The sequence below is a fragment of the Nothobranchius furzeri genome, chromosome 13, assembly GCF_043380555.1.
Source record: "Nothobranchius furzeri strain GRZ-AD chromosome 13, NfurGRZ-RIMD1, whole genome shotgun sequence".
NCBI lineage: Eukaryota > Metazoa > Chordata > Actinopteri > Cyprinodontiformes > Nothobranchiidae > Nothobranchius > Nothobranchius furzeri.
This window is the reverse complement of record NC_091753.1, coordinates 50321143-50341678: the sequence shown is the minus strand read 5'-3', so window position 1 is coordinate 50341678 and position 20536 is coordinate 50321143. Positions and strand designations below refer to the sequence as shown.

Below are 20536 nucleotides of genomic sequence, written 5' to 3'. Positions count from 1 at the left end.
ACTTCACATTAGTAAATCACATGTGAAACCATGTAAATTTTAAAAGTGGCGCGTGAAACCTAACGTTTAGGTGTACATTTTAACCAAAAAACTCAGATCTCATATGGGCTAAATTATGTTTTGCATGTGTAAACATACTAAATGGATGTGCGACATTGAAACATTTCTGAAATATTGAAGTTATCACACATGGTTATGTTTTTCAATGTTAAAAACATGTTCAGTTTGTGTGTTTTTATGACAAATTCTGTTTAAAAAACAATATAAAAATAACGTGAATTTCACCGGAATTCAATTTAAAAATAATTATACGGTTTAACTTTTGAAAAGTATCTTTTATTCCACTATATTTAAGGCCAAATACATTATTTTATTAATTATAATTACACAAAACCAGATAAGGAAGCGCTACTGTTGAAACTTTATTTTATTTTGATCTTTGCAAAAACATTTATTAAAAAACAGCAATGAAACGTGGCATGATCACACATTTTCAGCGGGAGAATTGAAGTTTTTAACCAAAACAAACAGAAATTGATTACCTTTTTTTGTCAGGTTGAGTTCTACCCTTTGATCCCATCCACTACACTTTTCACACAAGCGTACGACATCGTATTGGCTTCCTAGCAACACTGATGCCGTGCATTGATCTCTGCTCTTGACATCCATCAAACCTGTCAGCTGTCAGTGTTGCGGTGAAGCTGTTCAAAGGTTACCTGTTGAACTGTCCTCCAGCTTCCCTCCCAGACTTCTCCTGGACGTCTTCATCCTTCTCCACGCTTTGGCATGACAGCCTGGATTTGGAGTGCCTCTGGACAAAAGAGGAGCACGGAAATATTCAAATAAACACCTCAAAAGCAGAAAAGTGTTATATGTGCTTTGCCTTAAAGGAGCTCAGATTGTTTTTTAAAGTGGCACTTTAAAGGACCTTAGTTTGGAGAAGCACAGATTAGTTTGATTGGGTTAATGGCTTGGTACAAAGTGGATTACTAGTATCTAAATGATAAATATCCCATAGAAGTTCATGTGAAAGCTGTTTTATAAACCTTTACAGTTTAAGTTACATAAGTATTCAGGCTGAAGCAATATGAAATTATGATTAAAATGCTAATTTCCATTGCAAATCCTCATGAAATTTAACATAATAATTTTAGAACTAATTTCTATTTCTCCAAACTGGGAGATCCTAAAGAGCTATCAACAGGTGGATGTTATTTGTTCAACCTGCCAATAGAAACTTGAGTAGGTCAGTACTATTACTTTAACCTAAGTGTGCTAAATATACAATCATGTATGTGATGCCGCCTCTTCGCTCCCAACACAAAGGTTCATCTACAGCCAGAGGTTGTTGAGAATGTGTCTGTAGCTACTAGAGTACTAAGGTTTTTATTTTGCTGGATCAGTTTGTGTGATGAACGCTGCGATCTGAGATGTAGAATCCTCTGTGACAGGCATCTTTAATCTCTCTTTTGTGTCTGAGAAGCTCAGTATCTGTTGGAGGTGAGGTAGACCAGAGAAGTAGATGAAGTTAGTAATTATGGGGTTTAAGCTGCTTGCCAGCACAATGCATCTATCCATGCAAGTATATTTTTATACAGTCGACACGCAACCATAAACACCAACGTGGGATGGCGCATAAGATGCTAAACGAGAGGCATAAAATATGTAAGTGGAAATCTAACATGGAAAATGAAGGAGGTAAAGAGTGATGTTTTGTGAGTCAAATAAAAACTAGAAAGCTTCAGAACTAGTTTTACTGCAACCCGGACACGGTCTCCTTCGTTAGAAATATCATTTACTGGAAAAGCACCTAAATTTGGGGCTGAAACATGACACGGTCTCCTTCGTTAGAAATATCATTTACTGGAAAAGCACCTAAATTTGGGGCTGAAACATGATGGATGGATGGATGGATGGATGGATGGATGGATGGATGGATGGATGGATAGATGGATAGATAGATAGATAGATAGATAGATAGATAGATAGATAGATAGATAGATAGATAGATAGATAGATAGATAGATAGATAGATCCTCACTCCCAACAGAACGGTTCATCTACAGCCAGAGGCTGTTGAGAATTGATTGATCAATCTGAACTGATTTTGATCGACTGATCGACCGATCGATGCCCTGAAGAAGGTCGCACGCGACCGAAACACGTCGGCTTATATTACAAATTATTTTTCGAGTGCCTCCGATCATGACTTTTTTTTCTTCCATATCTACTTTTGAAGCTTTCATGATCTTGAAGAGCGCCCGAGACACTACAGAAATTATAGAAACATCTAGTCCCACCGATGCACTCACTCCCAATCTATCAGCAATTAGAGATAAACATGTTTACAGCCTGATTCAAAAAACATTACTTACTGAATGAAGAACTGGGATTAAAAGGGATTAAGATGAAATTGGACCTAGTATGGTAATGTGAATGAATTCATATAAAACTCAGTTACTATATTAAGACATCCTGACAACAAAGACACTAAACATATGCAGCAGAACAGTATTGTTTTTTTTTCTTTGCCTAAAGCTAATTGTCTCCTACAATAAATACATTTCAAAACTTTTTTACTCTTACCTTCTGTTTAAGAGTTGTGATCAGAGACCTGCTGTGGGATTTCTTCAGAACCCCTTTGGAGCTCTAGAAAACAGGAGAACAGCTTTTATATGTGGGTTTGAGCCTGTTTGCTTGCTTTCCTATGTGGGGGGCTTACATGGTGTGTGGCATACCGACCACATCGACACCCAGTGAGTCATTTAGCCCCTAAAGCTCAGGAGCTGCAGCTCACAGCAGTCAATAAAGCAGCACATAGCTGGAGAGTGTAGTGGGCGAGGAATTGGACAAACAACTGCGAGGATCTCTTGGGAGAAATAAAGCTTTGGAGACAGAATGAGGTGAAGGAGATCACCAACAAAGGATTAGCGAGGATAGGAAACCCCGATGCGCTACACCCACTACAGTAAAATGGCTGTCAAGAAACTCAAGCTTCTAAAAATAAATCAAGAGCAGTGAAATTAAATATTAAGTAACGTTGCAGATATTCGCTCTCGGTCTGTTTCGACGTTCATCTGATGAAACACCACGCAGAAAGCCAGCAGTCCCTTCAGAGCGCCCTGAAGAGGTTCGGTTTGGATGCTGTTCTGAGCAGTTACTTTATTTTCTCCATCCCCCTCCGTGACTAACACCATGGCCTAGATTTATCCCTACTTTTGCGCTTTTAAATCTCTCCCCTCTTGTTCCCCAGACTAGCTTTTCTCCTTCCCCTATACAACTCTGCTCAGAGCCTTGGGGCTGTACCTGGCGCAGGTTCTTCTGAAGGCCTTGGTGCGTGGCTCGGAGCAGAGCTCTGATGCTGAAGCTGTCAGAATCCTCCTTGTCTCCGATCTGAGACTCTTTCAAAAGAGAGTCCAGTTTCTTTCTGATGTGAGACTCCACTTGGTGGTGGCCATTGCCCTGGGTGGGAGAAGGGGTGAAAATGAGGGTATTTATTCTCACATGGGGGACAGATGCATTGTGATTAGGGAAATCAGTAGCCAGCAAAAATGCAGAAATCAAATCTCAACCTAAAGCTCAACTCGCAAGGAGAGTTGTCAACCACCAAATAACTTTTTAATTGTTTTTTAATAGACCAAGTTCACTTGTTTTTTCCAGACAGATGCCGTGGTCTCTTAACCTGGCAAGCAATCCTTTATATGTCCATATATGGTCTGGCCACAAACCATTGAAACCGCCCAGTCATGGGACATAATCTATGTCTAAGGAGCTTTGAAAGAAAAGCATCTGGACTTCTTTGAGTTGCTTGAAGACGTGGACTCTCCACCATTTGACCTTAGAACTGAAGAAGCCTCTCGGATGAGAGGTGAAACGTCTTCAAGCAACTCAAAGAAGTCCAGACGCTTTTCTTTCAAAGCTCATTAGACTACAATGACCTGGATGACTGAGAACCTTCACAGACATACCGACATAATCTATGGTTGTTTTTCAAACTGTCTCTGTACTCAATTGGACAGTGCAAGGACCAATCAGAGCAACTATGAATGTGAAGTATTCATGGATACAGATGTCAGTGAATGGTGCAGTCCACCAAACACCATCGAAGAAGCAAATACATCCTTTTTCACAATTAAGGTCATAAGTACCTCCATCTGCTCATGTCTCAAATAAAAGCCCAAGTTTCAATTGTCCAAAGCCGTTTCAAAAAAGCACCGTTCCGAAGTTAACACCATCTTTGTAGTTTATCTTCGTCACAGCTCTAGTGTTGAGCTCGCCAAACAGATGTAGCTTGCTAATGTTGCTATTGTTACAGTTTGTGTGTATTTTTTCATCTAGTGGTCTTCAGCATAAATGAATGTCTTGTGCGTCGATCTCTGTTTCAGGCGCTCCTGTTTCAGGAAGTAAAATTTAGCCAGATGAGTGAGGAGCAGAACACGCCCTGATTTGGAGTCTTAAAATTATTTAGATGTCTCAAATATTTGGGACATCTCGCCTCTGATTGGCTAACAGCAAATCTACCACTGACTCTTTGCTCAACAACGTTGATGTTTTTATCTCCACAAATAACTTAAGCCTGATGGAGTTCTGCCATGTTGTGGTGTTGCTAATAGTTAGCTTCTACTAGCCGAGACGCTCTCTCCAGGACTCTAAAACATCGCAGCCTTCCCCAGTCGTGAGCCAAGATGGCTCAGTCCATGAACCCAAATTTTCTGTGGGACATAGAGCTGACAGGCTCTTCCAATCAGAGTGTTTCCCTGTCTATTTTCTTCTACCATTTGTGGCATTAGACTTTTTTCACATTCAGCCTGCATGTTAAACTCATGTTACAACCAAAGGTTGTAAGTTGTTTTGTTTTGTATTCATAATGTTTCTTAGTGCAGGTGCCCACATCCGATTGGTGAGCCAGTGGCCTGGAGAGAGTCCTGATTGGATAATTGATGGGAGCAGACCTTTAAGAGGGATGTCAACACCACCTGCAGCTGATCCTCATTCTCTGCTCATCCCAACCTGCCACCATCCATGTAGGCCCTGTCCACACGTAGCCGGGGATCTGCTAAAACGTAGATATTTTTCTACGTTTTGGCCTGTCATCCACACGAAAACTGAGTTTTTTCACACGAAAACGGATCTTTTTAAAAACTCCGGCCAAAGTGAAGATCTGCGTTTTGTCCGTTTTGGGTGTCTGCGTGTGGACAGACAAAACCGGAGTTTTAAGGTCCGCAACGTCACTTTCCGCGACAAAAAAATGCTGACATCACGTGTGCGACCTGTGTTTACATTAGCCGACAGCATGGATGCCCTCAGAGCTGCGCTCGCTTTATCAATTGTCCAAGCGCTTTTTGCTTGTTTGTTTTTGCAAGCGGAACTACTGCTCCTTGCGGAAGACCACAGACGAAGGACGAGGTTAAGAACGGGGGAAGTACTGCCTCCTACAGGTCTGGCATGTCCTTTACAACATATTTATGGGTATGTGTGGACAGAGTTTGTTTTTTAAACAAGGTGGTGTGGATGCAAGTTTTTGGAGGGGCGGATATTTGTTTTTAAAAAACCCGGCTACGTGTGGACTAGGCCTTAGTGTCCGGTGTTGAGTGCTGTGTTAAGACCTGTCGTTAAACTTGTGGAAAGTAGGGGTGAACCTGCCATTTAATTTCTCCATTCAGTTTTCTCCTGTTTTTGTAATCAGGGAGGTAAGTTTGGTTGTATTTCTTTTTCTATTTTATTTTGTAGGTATGATGATTATTTATTTGTTGTTTTGGCCATTGGTTCACCCTGAGTTATATTTATCCTCCCTCGCTTTTAGTTATTTTAAAACTTGTAAATAAAATCCTTGTATATAAGTCAAACTGTGGTGTGATACTTGGGATCTGTGGAAAATGGGAATCCACCTTCATGTTGTGGCCTGAACCCTCCTAGACAGGTTGTAACACTCAAAAATGACAAATAACAGCTTAAGCTAATGTGGCTGCTGTTTCCCAGAGGATGAGTAACATTTGGTCAAATCTGTGCATGCACGCAGGTTTTATTCCAAGTGTTCAGCATGAAAATTTCTTAATAACCTTATTTAGCCAAGCAAATATACTCTTTCTATTTCATTTAGCTGTAAGTTTTAACACGTATATTTTCTAATAATGGATTAGCATAATTTTCTAGTCAAACCAAAGAATATGTTTATTTTTTTCCCTAACAAACAAATTTCCTTTGTGTAAAAGGTGCATCAGTGTATTAGTGCAATGTTCGCAGTGACTGCTGTGAAAGCATAATGGTTTAATGACTTTATTACAAAACCTCCCAGAAACCTGCCAACATCCCTTTCAAAATGGCAATGATCATCTGCAGTGGCATCTGCGCCTTCGTGCCTCTAGCTAAATGTGAAGATTTGGTGCCACATTTGGTCTCAAAACTGAACAGTGTGTAAGGAAACATGAGCTTTTTGCTGTTTTTAATTCAGTTAGCAGCTATCTACTGTACCACAAAATCTAAAGAATGAGAAAAGAGAAGCGTAGAGACCTGACGCGGAGCGCTGAGGTGTGATCTGCATCTTAAACCTGCAGAAGTGTAATTTTCCGTCATGTTTGAAATCTCTCTCTATATTTCATCAACTTAACCAGCGTCACTGAACATTAGCTGCTCCAAAACCTTTAATGACAATAACTATTAAAACATCAAACATTACAAGCCAATTACCAAAGTCATTAAAGAGTACAACAATGTCATTAAGATCCAATTAAGTAACTACTGTCATGTCATCAATGCACAATTTTGAAGTACTAGGACACAAAAGAAATCCTCCACAGTTTGGTTGCCTCTCCAAGTGTGTCTCCTATTTGCTTTTTCTCAAGAACCACTTAACTTATCCACCAGGGACCAAAGGAATAGTGAAATAAAGAGTAACGTCATTTAGAAGAGTGGCCGTGTTTTCCTCTCCCTTATCAACTGTGACTCTTGTTGGCATTGCCCCCCCCCCCCCCCCCTCCCGTTCAGAAAAGGTTGCTCACTTTTACCAAAATGCATGTTTGAGCTCTGCTGCAACGTTAAAATAAAAGTGTAGGTGAAGTTTTCTTAAATTTTTTATGATGCTTCTTGTTTTTAAAAAAAAAGGCAGCAGTGTGTTAATTCTGCTCCCCGGACTCCTTTTGGGCATTTTGGGTTTCTTACAGAGATGTACAGATAGTGACACACTGCATTTTCTAAAAGGCTTCCCTAGATAAAGGCTAAAATGTAAAACAAGCAACAATACTTGTCTTAAACCTGTTTCTGCAGTCAACCTTTGAATCTCTGTTGGATGAACACAGAAGATAATCTTTTTACAATGAAATTAGGATGTTCCATCCATCCTTTTTCATATCTGCTCAATCCTATAAGAAATATCTTGCAAAACTTGAAATTAAATAAAATAGGAATATTTTTGATGAAAAGCTAAGGCTAATTTGCTGTAAAAGAAGAGTTCCAATAGGCATTACAAAATATAGTCAAAAATTAAAGTCCCTGCATTCTTTTAAGGAATGTAATTCGTCTGCCCGGCTTCATGCCAACTTTAATTTGTTGCTTGTTTTTTTGTTTTTGAATTATTTTCTATTTCTGCTTTGCTTATTTAGCCAGTTTGGGCAAATGGAAAAGAGTATGTGAGTGTTTTGCTTTGAAATTCTTCAACAAGAAGAGTGTGAGATACTCTACCTGTGGATAAAGTTGGGACATGAGTTTTAAAGTAAGTTAAAATCCTTTGTTTGAGAAAGGGTGGCTAATATTTAAAACAATATGTGCAAGCTCATACAATCTCCCACAATGTGGTTGCATTCAGAGTTAAGTGTTGTGAATAATTCTCAGCTGCCACAACTTCTAATTTGAGCTCAATTTTACAGTTTATGTTAAAAGAGTCCTACACCAGCTTAAAGAGCAAGTCACCCCCAAATCAACTTATTATTCTGATAAACTATAAAATGTGTATCTAATCATGCTGCAGACACATGTAGTCAATAGTTTTGCACTTTAGTGCATTTTAGTTAATTTTTTAATTTTCTGCCTAAAACTGTCAGTGTTGTGCTGTTGTCAGGTAAAAACTCTGCACAGCATTTGAATTTAAATCTGCCATCGCTATTGGCTGAGAGGTATCCTAGAACGTTAGCTGGTACCATGTGATGCTACAATGTCGTCATGAGCCTGTGTGTGTGTGTGTATTTGTTAGTGTCCTCTCGGTCTGCTAGGCAACAGCATTTGTTGCAACAGGAAGTGGGAGTGGAGTAATACTCTGGTAGGGGTTGACTTGCTCTTTAAATAATTTTTCTGTGGTCTCTATAAATGAATCTGTACAGAAAATGCTCTTGTGCTCCTGTTTCAGGAGGCAGAAGTTAGTCAGAGGAGTGCGGACGGAAAACAATAGAATTACAAGTCTGACTCATTAATATTATATGTGAACATCTCGCCTCTGATTGGCTAACAGCAATAAGACTCTTCTACGGCCTTCATTCGCTCTTCTTTCTTGGGAAAAAATGCATTATTGAAGATTAATCCCCACAAATAACACAAACCTGAACCTGTTCTGCCATGTTGTTGATTTGCTAATGCTAACAGTTGGCTTCTATTAGCTGAGATGCACTCTTCTGTCTCCTCACAGGAAAGTTAACACTGCCTTTCACAGTTGTGAGTTAGGTGGGTTAGTCCATGAATGCAAACAGTGTCACATAGATTTTTCTGTCTGACATGATGGTTTTTCCAGTCTATTTTCTTTTGGTGGCCACTGCGGGCGATGAGGGTTAAAGATGATTTTCATGTTTAGCATGCATGTCAAACTCAAACTGATTAAAGGGATATTTTGCAACTTTTTCATATTTTTAAATCATTTTCTTGAGCAAGTATGTGCTAAAATGACTCTTTACAGGGTTAGTGAAAGGCCATCCAGCCTCTATCGCCCCCTGTGGCCAGAATATCGCACTTATGACATCACAGTTGCCGGTCCAGTCTGATGGAACAATTGAGCTGACATACGCTGCTGTCTGGCTTGATGGCGTGATGAATCACTCCTCTAGACACTTAGGAAGGCTGGGAGACGTTTCAGCTGCTATTGAGGTGTTAAAATGACGAATGCACAGCAAGGAGCAGACAATAGGGGGTGCTAAAAGCAAGCAAAACTGCCTTGTATCCCTTTAAAGTTGACAGTTTTGAATCCGGTTAATTTGTTATATGTTTATCTGTTATCAGTTATCAATCAATGTTGATCAGTTTTTATTCTAAGAGCGTTTTAATTAAACCATTCTGAGAAATTCTACTTACAAACCCGCATTCATGCAAACACATCTCCAGTTTTTCTCATGTTGGCAGTGTGCAACAGTCACGTAAAGGCTAAGAACACATGATCAGCATTGATCTATGTATGTAAAGGACAGATTTGAGACTTATGGAATGTGTAAAATTTGCAGCCACATTCCTCAGTCTTACATTGCTGCTTTTCAGCTTGAAGTCTTCCTCAATTTCATCAGCGCTGTCATCATCCGACACCTCCCCCTCCTCGGCATCTGCAGACAAATAGGCAGGCAGGCGCTTTCCCTGGATGGAGACAAGAAACAAACGTGGAGGCAAAGCAGCAAACACATATCTGAACCATGCATGTGTAGTAAGCACCCAACCACCCCTCCTCGTCCCCTTTTTTACATATTGAAGCCTGCACAGGTTGCAACTTGAAGATAATCCAAAAATGAGGAATTATGTTGGAAATCCTTTCAAAGCCAACAAATAAAAATTCATCTCTGTCTTTTTAGGGGGGGTTACAGGCAGACTGAAAAGGCATTGCTGCCTTTTCTCAGGCACATAAGAGGGCACATGACGCTCACTTGTAAAAACACATACAGCAGCAGATTCCCTGAGAAGCTCACTGAAAGCCCATTAGTGGACCATTCTTAGGGTGTGAGTGGGAGTCTAGATTTTCTAAGCATCTTCCTCTAATAAAAATTGGACACTCAAAGCTTCCTGCAGCACATCGTGTCTCCTCTCCCTGGTTGACATCACTGCCCCCACTTCAACCACTAGCAGACTGTCACTTTTCTTTCTACGTGCGATTGTCAGAAACCTTGATGAAATCTCTCTGTATTGTGTCCTGTCTGGTCTGTTGGGAGAAATAGAGAGGTGAAAGGCTGTTTAAAAAGAGCAGGAGGGGAGATGAAAAAAGAGATCAGGGGCCTTCATAGAAAATCAATAATGCTCTTTACATTTGAAGATATCTGGCTTACAAGATAGGGCCCTACAGGGTAGACTCTCTTAACTCCACACAGGAAGACAATCATATTTGGCAATCTGATAAGATGTTAGACTTTCTCTTGGTTAGGTGATCTGAAAGTTGAGCTTTTGTTTGATTACAGAATCTAGAATCACAGGTGTGAGGTCCAATAAAAAGAGCTGATACTTCTGCACACTCGTATGACTGACAGATCGTCTTTCTGGCACTTTAGAGCTCAGCATGTGTAAAAAACAGATAAGCTTGAGACTCTGACAAGACAATTCTGCAATCAAGGACGTATTGTATTTCAGTCGTATTATTTGCTGTTTTTATATTTCTTTTGAGGTTTTTTTTTTCATATTGTTAAATTAAACAATAAAATACACCGCCTGACCAAAAAAGAAGTGAAACTGGGTTAAGAACTGTCCAACGCATTATTAAAAACTGGTCTGATGAGTCCAGATGGACCCTGTTCCAGAGTGATGGTGAATCAGGGTAAGATGAGAGGCAGATGAAGTGATGCAGACATCAGCCTGTGGGGGCAGTGCTATGATCTGGGCTTGCTACAGTTGGTCAGGTCTAGGTTCAGCAACAGGATGTGCTCCAAGAATGAGGTCAGCTGACCACCTGAATGTAATGAATGACCCGGTTATTCCATTAATGGAGTCCAGACCTTAAGCCCATTGAGATTCTTTGGGATTTGCTGGAGAATGCTTACGCCTTCTTTCCACTGCACGTCAAAGCGTCACGCACCGGCCGCGATACATACTATGTTGCAGTTAGCCACAGTTTTAGTGGATGAGTTCCTTTCCATCGGCAGCGAAGGGTGAAGTTTTGAACGCGCCCCAGAAGCAAGGGCATTGCATCATTATGTTTCAAGTCTATTTTTGATGCGCTACGCTTCCAAAACATGTTAAACTCCACAGTTTAGATCGAGCCAGACAGGAAGTCAAACACAAAAGCAGTGTAGAACATCTGAAAACTTTCAAAATAAATGCCACATGCAGTAAGTTTCCTTTGAACTTCTTAAATGATGTAAACAGAACAGAAAATAACCCCACAGACATTTTTTCATGCATGCAGCTGCCATTCTTCTTGTTTATTATCATGTGTGGACGTCCGGAATCCCGTGTGGCGTTGTAGTTCTCCTGTTATTACGTGACGTGACGGGATCAGCTGTGTGGATCGCTTTCGCTTCCGTTTCGCGTCAGAGTTGCTCCTGGTTGGGAACGAGCTTGCGGGTGGAACGCCGCTAAGTTACGCAACCGCTTTCACGGCCAGTGGAAAGCCGGGGTTAGCGCAGAGGTCAGACTCTACCATCATCAATGCAAGATCTTGGTAAAACATTAATGCAACACTGGATGGAAATACATCTTGTAACATTGCAGATGCTTATCAAAACAACGCCACAGCAAATGTGGGCCATAATCAAAGCTAAAGGTGGTCCAACTAAACATTAGTGTGTGACCTGTTTTTGGGAAGTCAACTTTTTTTGGGGGGGGGGGCAGGCAGTGTACATCAAAACTGGCATGCATGTGGTGGGTTTTGAGATTTTCTGTCATATTAAAAAGCACGTTTTAGAAGAAAATACAGTATTTGACCTAAAAAGAATATTACATAGAGGAATATATAAACATTTGCTGAAAATATTTGTGCTGTTACCACTGCTAGCTATTAAAACATCAATGTGACAGGCCAAAAGGAGTCACCAATTAGGCTGTTAAGACTACAGCGTAGTCAAGCCAAGAATCTGTCACTGACATGATGTGGAGGCTTCCATCCCCCTACTCCATCTATGATTAAAACAATGACCCAGTTTTGTCCTCATATTCTTTTCATCTCTGTTTGGGAACGAGTGGCCCTGCAGTTGGCTCACTCCTTGTGTACCACATGAAGATGGATATTGACAGATAATAAGGACTTTTCTTTCTTCCCTGCAGTGACAGATTAGGGCTGTGGAAGGGGTGAAAGTGGAGTAGGCACAGAGACTGTCCTTTGTTTTTGTTCTCTTACTTTGATGAGGATCTTTCCTTGCAGGCTCTGGGGACTTGGTAACGTTTTGGAGTCTCTGCTCAAAACATCTCCCACGTCCAGTTTGTCTCCAAAGATATCTCGCAGATACTGAGCGATCTTCTTCTGCTGCTGGATGCTACAGTGGTTCTCAATGGAGAGAATCACTGGGAACCTTTTGATAAGAAGATGGAGAAATAAAGACAGGTTGGAATAAGTTCCAATAATGTTGTTTGTAATCATAAATCCTGTCAGAAATGCAGCTAAAGGATGGCAGAGTTAGGGGTGTTTATGCCATCTCACCTGTGTTCATCAGAGACTAACCAAATCGCACAAACACACCTTTCCCTGCCTGTGGTGTGTTTATTAGCACGTATGTGAGGTCTGGTGTATCAGAAAACTGAAACGACTCATGGCCACTCAGCGCCACTGCTCAAATGTCAGGTTCGTCAGACTGACAGCTTCCCCTCGGGGGACACAACCCCACTCGCACCTCCACCTCTGATCTCCAAAACACACACACACACACACACACACACACTTCTACTCACATAAACACACATGACTGCTCTCCCCAAACACAAAAGAGATGATAACAGAGAGAGATTCAGTCATTTCATTGTGACAGGCAAACATCCAGTCGCATCTTTCATGTGAAGCCGTGAGGGGGCTCAGTGTGTGTGTGTGTGTGTGTGTGTGTGTGTGTGTGTGTGTGTGTGTGTGTGTGTGTGTGTGTGTGTGTGTGTGTGTGTGTGTGTGTGTGTGTTATTCAAAGGGAGCAGAGAATTGCTACACTTCAATGTTGCCTGGAGGCTATTAATAACATTAACAGTCAGCACTGGGATAAAATGCTAACTGAAACTGTTGGTGAGAAGTACATCAGGAGCGAAAAGGGACAAAATGTTCTGTTGATTCTTCTGTTCCACCTGTCAGCACTATTACTGATTACTAAATCATCATATGTCAAGGTATGAGTTAATGAGTGTTTTCTACATTAGTAAAGATATTTTCTCTCAGAAAATGGCAACATTTCAGAGTGAAGGCTTGATTTTGATGATTCTCCTTAAAATAAACATTTATTTATATGATTTTTGACCAGTTTCATTCTAGCAGATTGAGATTTCAAAAGGATAGCCTTAAAAGAGACCAAAGCTAAAATCACAGGAAATTTTCAGTTTTACAGCATTTTAAAATATGAGTAAAAAAAATAATATGCCTTATGAATTTTGAATGCATTTGAAAAGGTTTCTAACATAATAAATACATATTCTAAAACAGTAAATAATAACAATCAATAACTGGGAGCAAAATTGTTAAACTGCAATCTTCCAAAAGCTGCACCAAATAACCTGAGAGCATAAATGAAACTAAATTGAATTTATTTTAGCTGTTGTCTGTAATGGCTTTAATTGTCTTTATTTTACTATTTAGCATTTTTTTATTTAGATCTCCGTTGTGCTTTTCTGTAGTTTCAGTCACATCCTCACACCTGCTTTTCATTTCTAATCAATGCACCTCTACTAATTTAGTTATTGTCCTAATATATAAACTTCCTTGCCAAATTCTTTATTTTCAGATTTTGTCAGATCCTTGTGTTGCAGAAGAAAAGTGGCCCAAATCCAATACACCTGATCAATTTGTGATAAATGTTAGCACTCTGAGCATCACTTATCAGGTTATTTTTTCCAAATCAAACATGTGACTTTATGGTCATAAATCTGATGCATATCTGAAGATGTTTCAAAGCAACTTCAGTCTGAATGGTCACGTCATATTTCATCCATCTTGTACAGGATTGCAGTATGACAGGCGGCACAAGTCTGCACCAGGAAAGGTAGAAAGTGGCTAGATCAAATGTAAACAATGGGGAAACAAACTGCTTCCCTTTATCACTCAGTCATAATATCATGAGCACTGATTGCACACAAAAATCTGTCCGCCATGCATGAAGACTCAAATTTCTACTAAGCATCCACATGCAGCAAGACATTTTGTTTAATTACACAAACTGACTCCAGTCTAACAGTGTCTGTTTTTGGATAAAACAAATGGTTTTATAACTCTTGCACTGCCATCAGAAGAAGCTTCGACGGTGGTCGGTGGCAGCGAACGTGACAGCAGGAAGCTGCATTTTTCACGACTTTGTTCAAGTCCTGTTGGACTCAGCAGAAACAATCAGCAGCTCCTTGGGGAGCCAGGGGAAACTCTGCTCAGCAGATGGTTCAGTAATAGATGCTAATTACTTCCAGGAATCACTCTCCTATAACCAACTAAAATATGAGTATCTAGCTTTTGAAATTTGAGTTTTATTTTTGAATCTCTTACAAAATCTAACATTAGATTAGTCAATAACAAGGTGAACAAATGAGGATTGATCTAAAACTACTGGATGTCTTTTACAGTATTGATGCTCTTTCCAACTCTTATTCTGAAATTATTCAAGTTTCCTGTTATGAGGTGTATCACGAGAACCTTTTATCAAACAACTTTCTAAGGTTTTGTTGATTTAATGGAAATAAATATGTTTGTAAACTTGAGAAAAACTAGGTGAAACGTCCTTTCATATTCAGTGTTCCACCTGCAACATGGCAACATTCCACAGCATATTTACGCAGTTGAGAGCCGAACATCTTCTCAGAAGCCATCCACAAAGCCCTCCATCCAGTCACGCACACACTTTAAACAAGCAGCGTCAACTCACTGGTTATTTACGAAGGCATATTTGTTGATGGTCTCGATGACGGACTTGAAGGGTATCTTGGAGGTTAGAGTGTAGCCATGCTGGACCATTGGTTCCCCTTCAGGACCGTCCCAGCAATCAACTACAAAATAAAAATGTACAAAAGGAATCATGCGTTTGGAAACTATAAACATATTTCTCATATGGAAATGCAACATTTTTGGTTAAAGGCTGAAAACAGAAGTTTAAACATCTAAACTAAGCAGGTCGTTTACACTGAAATGAGATCCCACTACATTCTCTACAAACTTTTAGAACAAGCCTCTCCTTCCTCTCCTTACTTTTATGAGTTGTGACATGCGTGTGACAACACCTCCTTTAAAAGCTCCTCCATATTGGATTAAATCTCCGCTACACCTTCCACAACCTTTTAGATTTGGACAAACTGTCTTAAGTGCAAACATGATCATGAAGCTGCTATGCTCTAATTATAGCTAGTTCCCATGATGATTCTTCAACATACACGTATACGTAGCTCATCACCATCAGTGTGTGAACGTGTGTGTGAATGGATGAATGATACACTGTAGTGTAAAGCACTTTGGAGTCCTCTGCAGTGAAAGGCTCTACACATTTCGAGTCATTTAAAATCAGACCACACCTTGGTCATGACTGACATGACCTCATCAGGATGCCACAGCACTAGGAAGAAGATTATGCTAGCATGATGCTAATGGTATGATTTGGTTGTGGTCTAAGTAAGTAAGTAAGTAAGTAAAAGTTTATTTATATAGCGCCTTTCACAGATATAAATCACAAAGCACTGTACAACATGATAAAGATCAGGGCAAATACCTCTAACCCATAAAAACATCAGAAAAACAATAGCAGTGATAAAATAGAAAATAAAATCATGAGTATAAACAAAGGGAAGGTGTGAACCCGAACAAAACCATCTTTTTGAACATTTAGGGAGGGAACGCCTGGATGAAAAGGTGAGTTTTTAGATGATTTTTAAAGACCTCTACAGTGTTAGAGAGACGGAGATTTGAAGGTAGACTGTTCCAAAGTCTGGGGGCAATAGTCTGAAAGGCCCTGTCCCCTTTGGTTTTCAGTCTGGTTCGAGGAACAGCCAGGAGGTTTTCAGATGTGGATCTAAGGTTCCGAGAGGTTTGATGATAAGCATAAAGACAACATAGTCTTTTTATGTGTACATATACTCAGTCATGGATGCAAATCCATCAGTCTCCCCCGAGGCTTTGATGCACTTCTACCATGATAATAAACCTTCATGACCTTACTATAGAAGTCTTCTGTATGTTTAAACCCTCGTGGACAAGTCATTCATAATAGTGATCTTAATGTATTCCTAAGACAGGCCTGAAGATGTTGCCAAGGCCCTGAAAAGATATTTTGGCATCACTGCAAGATCTCAATCTTGTTTGAAGGGGGCTTTGATAAACCGGCATTTGTTGTAACAATGCGCAGTTTTAAAAAAAATGACCTTATCTAATTGCAGAGCTCTGTTTTCACAGCAAATTTATTGATTTGTCACAGTAAGGAAAGTCGAGGGTGTTACTAATATCCAGAATGATGATGTTCTCTTCTGTCAAGCATCCCGCTGGGCCGCAGCAGCAGGAAGTGACACAGCAGAAATAAAAACTAAAAACTGAATTAATTTTGGCTGTTTTTACACGTGTGCGTACCTTCTACACATCTGCAGCCAGACTGCAGAACCCAAGCGTACATGTCGGTCTTTGAATGTGAGAGGAGTTGGTCCCCGGTCAGGTAGGTGTTATGAGACGAGGCGACGAAGTAGTTACAAAGAGGCTGCTCCATGTCCTGATTCACTTCATGGTGCAAAGGGTTGAAAATATCGCACGTTGGGCTACGCATAAAGCTCGTGAACCCTAAAGAAAAGAAACAAGTGAGATTCAGCTAGTTTGGAAGCTATTTGTGTTTGTTTGCATACTCAGCTAAATATTTTCTTTAATCTATAAGGCTTTCCTAGTCATTCCTGACATCATAATTGTCCTTCTGCCAATGTGTTTGCCAGGCAATAAACTCAACAACTATGAGACAGATTGCTGTGATTTTTTTTATAGATATTTCATATTTTTCCCCCACAGAATGAGTCTCGGTGGTGCTGTTCATCCCTTCTGACTTTAGATCTTGATGTGTTTGGATTTGAGTCACGCATTAAACCGATCATCAAACACAGCGTAAACAAATGGCAGCAGAATCAGGAGGTTACATTCTCACGACGACAGTATTCTCTTGATAAATGAAATAAAAAATAAATAGCACATATAAAATACAAGATTTGACAGGAGATTGTGTACAATTATAATTGATTTTGACGGCACACTCTTGTGTTGGTTGTATTCAGTGTAAATAGTTCAACAGTAACTGCCTACTAAAATTTAAATGAATGTTTCAAAATGTAGTTTATATCCATGGTTTTTAAGGACATAATTGGCTTCATTTCTTTTTTAATAATTATTATTCTGACTAACTTTTTCTGCTGTATGTTTTGAAATACTTGAGATGATTTTTGTGGTAGTTTTTAAGTCTATTCATTTGCATTGCATAGCAGCTCAGAAAATAAAATAACATTTAAAAACAAGTACCATTATAAATAACAACAACAAGCAGAGATTTACTAAATGCTTTACAGAGGAAAATAAAACTTATATGAAAATTACCTTCAATTCCCATGACGCCTCTTTGTTTATTCTCATCAGAAACCTCAAACTTCTCAATTATTTCTATGACATAATCTGAAGTCACGTTGGTCATCTAAAAAAAACAGCATGTTTATTTTGAATACTGAACATACAAAATTATGTTAGCACAAAAAGCAAAAAGGGAAAGAGCCTGAATATTTCTAAACTTTATAAAAATTTCATGTTATTAGTGACTCCAAACTAGCAGCTAAGGCTAAACGAATTGTTCTCAATTGTTAGAGCAGAACATATAAATTATAACAGTAGTTTATAGAGAGGAAATTGGGTTGTTTTGCAAAATGAAATAGAAAGTTATACCCTAACCAGTTTTAGGGCACAATGGAGCAAATTCTCCATCATAATACTGTTGTTTTTAATATCCAGTGATGCAATCTAGAATCACAGCTCACTTTCTGCTCATTGTAGAGGAAGTTGGCCAGCTCCTCCACTGTCAAGTGGTCCTTCCTATCACTGTACACCATCATCAACAGGTACAGGTCCCGTCTGATGGACATCATCTTGTAGAAGACGGAAAACTCCTCGTACGTCAGCGTGCCCTGCTGGTCATCTGTGTCTGCCTCCTAAGAAAGTGAATCAATGAATAACAACACTTAAAAGTTTTTGCATTGGGAAGAAAGATTTCAAGACAGATTTCGGGTATTTAAAATCATCACTTCTCATTTTCTTCTCTTTCTTTTTTTCCCATTCTTTTCTTTCTTTTCTTTTCTTTTCTTTTCTTTTTCTCCTTTTCTAACATAGCCCTTCAGATCTTATGAAAATGTAGGTAGTCACTGCATGAGCTTCAGTGTGTCATTAATAATGGAGGCTGGGGTGACACCCCACTAATAAATCAGGATCTACATCTTGCTGAAGAGAAACCAGCAGACATGAAAATCGGTGTCAAAAGGAATTAGTCAAGTTTTGAATTGCATTGATTCATTCTGACTGTCAGAAGAAGCTCCTGAGGTCCAAACAAACAAAAGAACAAAGACGCAACTAGAAAACAAAGTTACAAATGCCACAGAAAAGACAGTTTTCAAAAAGCTGGAAAACAAAGAATGAGATAAACAGACAAGAATAAAATAATTAAGGTTTTATTTTTATGAAGACTGGGGCAATTTTTATTTTGCAAACCAGTAAAATGTGACTTTCAATACTTGTTTTTTCCATAGCTGTGACTTTTTTATTATCATGGAAATTGTGTTCTTGTTTTATTTTTATTTTTCGCTGCAAAAAGTGTAAAGTTTTTAAATTGTTTTGCTAGGTTTTATGCTTTTACACATGTTTGTGCATATACTCAAGTTGACGACAACTACAATATTTATTGAAAATAATAAGTCAAAATAAGTTGTGCCGTCTTGTAAGTCAATAAAACTAGTACTACACACATACATCATAGAGACCCCGTGACTCTGGTGATTTTGTGGTTCTGGTACAGTTGGATTTGTCTGCTGCCTTTGACACCGTGGATCACAGTCTCCTGATTTCACGGTTACAAGAGTCGGTTGGGATTAAAGGAGTTGCTTTGGACTGGTTTAAGTCCTATTTGGCTGAGAGATCATTTTGTGTATCATTAGGTGGCGTCACGTCATCTCACTCGCCTCTCATATGCGGGGTTCCTCAAGGATCGGTGCTGGGCCCGTTGTTGTTCTCTCTGTATTTGCTACCTCTGGGTTCTATTTTTATGAAACATGGATGTTCTTTTCATCTATATGCAGACGACACCCAGGTTTATATTCCCATTAAACGTGGCCTACCCAATTCTTTAGATACTCTTCTAAACTGCCTTGATGAGGTTAAAACCTGGATGTCTGCAAATTTTTTACATTTTAATAATGACAAGACTGAGGTCATGCTTTTTAGTCCTAGTGTGTCCAGTGGGCCATGTTCTGCTGACCTTGGTCCACTAGCCCTATTTTTGAAACCTGTAGCGACCAGTCTGGGAGTCCAGCTTGACAGTGATCTGCTTCTGGAAAAGCAAATCAGTGCCGTCACTAAAGCCAGTTTTTATCAGTTAAGGAGGATCACCAAGGTTAAGTGTCTGCTCTCAAGTCATGACTATGAGATGGTGATTCACATGTTTATTACATCACACCTTGACTATTGCAATGCACTGTACCTTGTTCTTCCTCAGTCTCACCTCTCCCGTCTTCAAATGGTGCAAAATGCAGCAGCACACCTATTGACGGGTTCGAGAAAGAGGGAGCACATTACCCCAATTTTAGCTTTGCTGCACTGGCTGCCTGTCGATTTTAGGGGCCAGTACATGTTTCTTTTATTGGCTTTTAAAGCTGTACATAGCCTTGCTCTGCAGTATCTGTGTGAACTTTTAGTTACTCACTCCCCGCCTCGGTCACTGAGGTCAGCCGACCAGTTTCTCCTGGAGGTGCCGAGTACAAAGAGAAAGCTCAGGGGTGATGGAGCTTTCTCAGTAGCAGCTCCAAGGTTGTGGAATGCAGTCCCAATTCAGATTAGGATGGTATCGTCACCATCGGGTTTTAAATCGCTTTTAAAGACTCATCTGTTCTCAGCTGCTTTTAATTCAGTTTGAGAATGCATCTGTTTTTAGTAGTTTTTATGTCAGTTTGATATGTTTGTTTTTATCATGTTTTTACTTTGTGATGAACTTTTTATCTTGTTTTTAGAAATTTTAGGGAACTTCTGTTCTTTTTGGCTTGTTAAACACTTTGGTCAGCTTTTATGCTGTTGTAAAGTGCTTTATAAATAAAGTTGACTTGACTTGACTTGACTTGGTGCTGCCTGTTGGAGCTGGCGTAGTGGCCGGCCACCATCTTGGATGGAGGAAGGTTTTTACCCAACTAAAAAATACATTTTGTTATGCTTTTTCATGGCCTAGGTAGGCTAGAAAGTCAATAGTTATCTCACATGATCTGTTTTCAATAGTGAGCC

General features: G+C 39.6%; 1 protein-coding gene across 5 annotated transcripts in view; it reads right to left on the bottom strand.

Annotated features, from left to right (window-relative positions):
• The window catches only part of plch1 (phospholipase C, eta 1), a 74789-nt gene that overhangs the window by 12902 nt on the left and 41351 nt on the right, over nucleotides 1-20536 (bottom strand). For all 5 annotated transcript variants that reach the window (XM_070543580.1, XM_070543581.1, XM_070543578.1 and 2 more), the window contains 9 exons: nucleotides 18037-18207; nucleotides 17606-17699; nucleotides 16607-16810; nucleotides 14922-15042; nucleotides 12224-12395; nucleotides 9436-9543; nucleotides 3307-3462; nucleotides 2587-2649; nucleotides 717-811 (listed from right to left, as the gene is read on the bottom strand). In XM_070543580.1, the coding sequence (XP_070399681.1) occupies nucleotides 717-811; nucleotides 2587-2649; nucleotides 3307-3462; nucleotides 9436-9543; nucleotides 12224-12395; nucleotides 14922-15042; nucleotides 16607-16810; nucleotides 17606-17699; nucleotides 18037-18207 (1184 nt within the window). The remainder of the gene's footprint in view (nucleotides 1-716; nucleotides 812-2586; nucleotides 2650-3306; nucleotides 3463-9435; nucleotides 9544-12223; nucleotides 12396-14921; nucleotides 15043-16606; nucleotides 16811-17605; nucleotides 17700-18036; nucleotides 18208-20536) is intronic.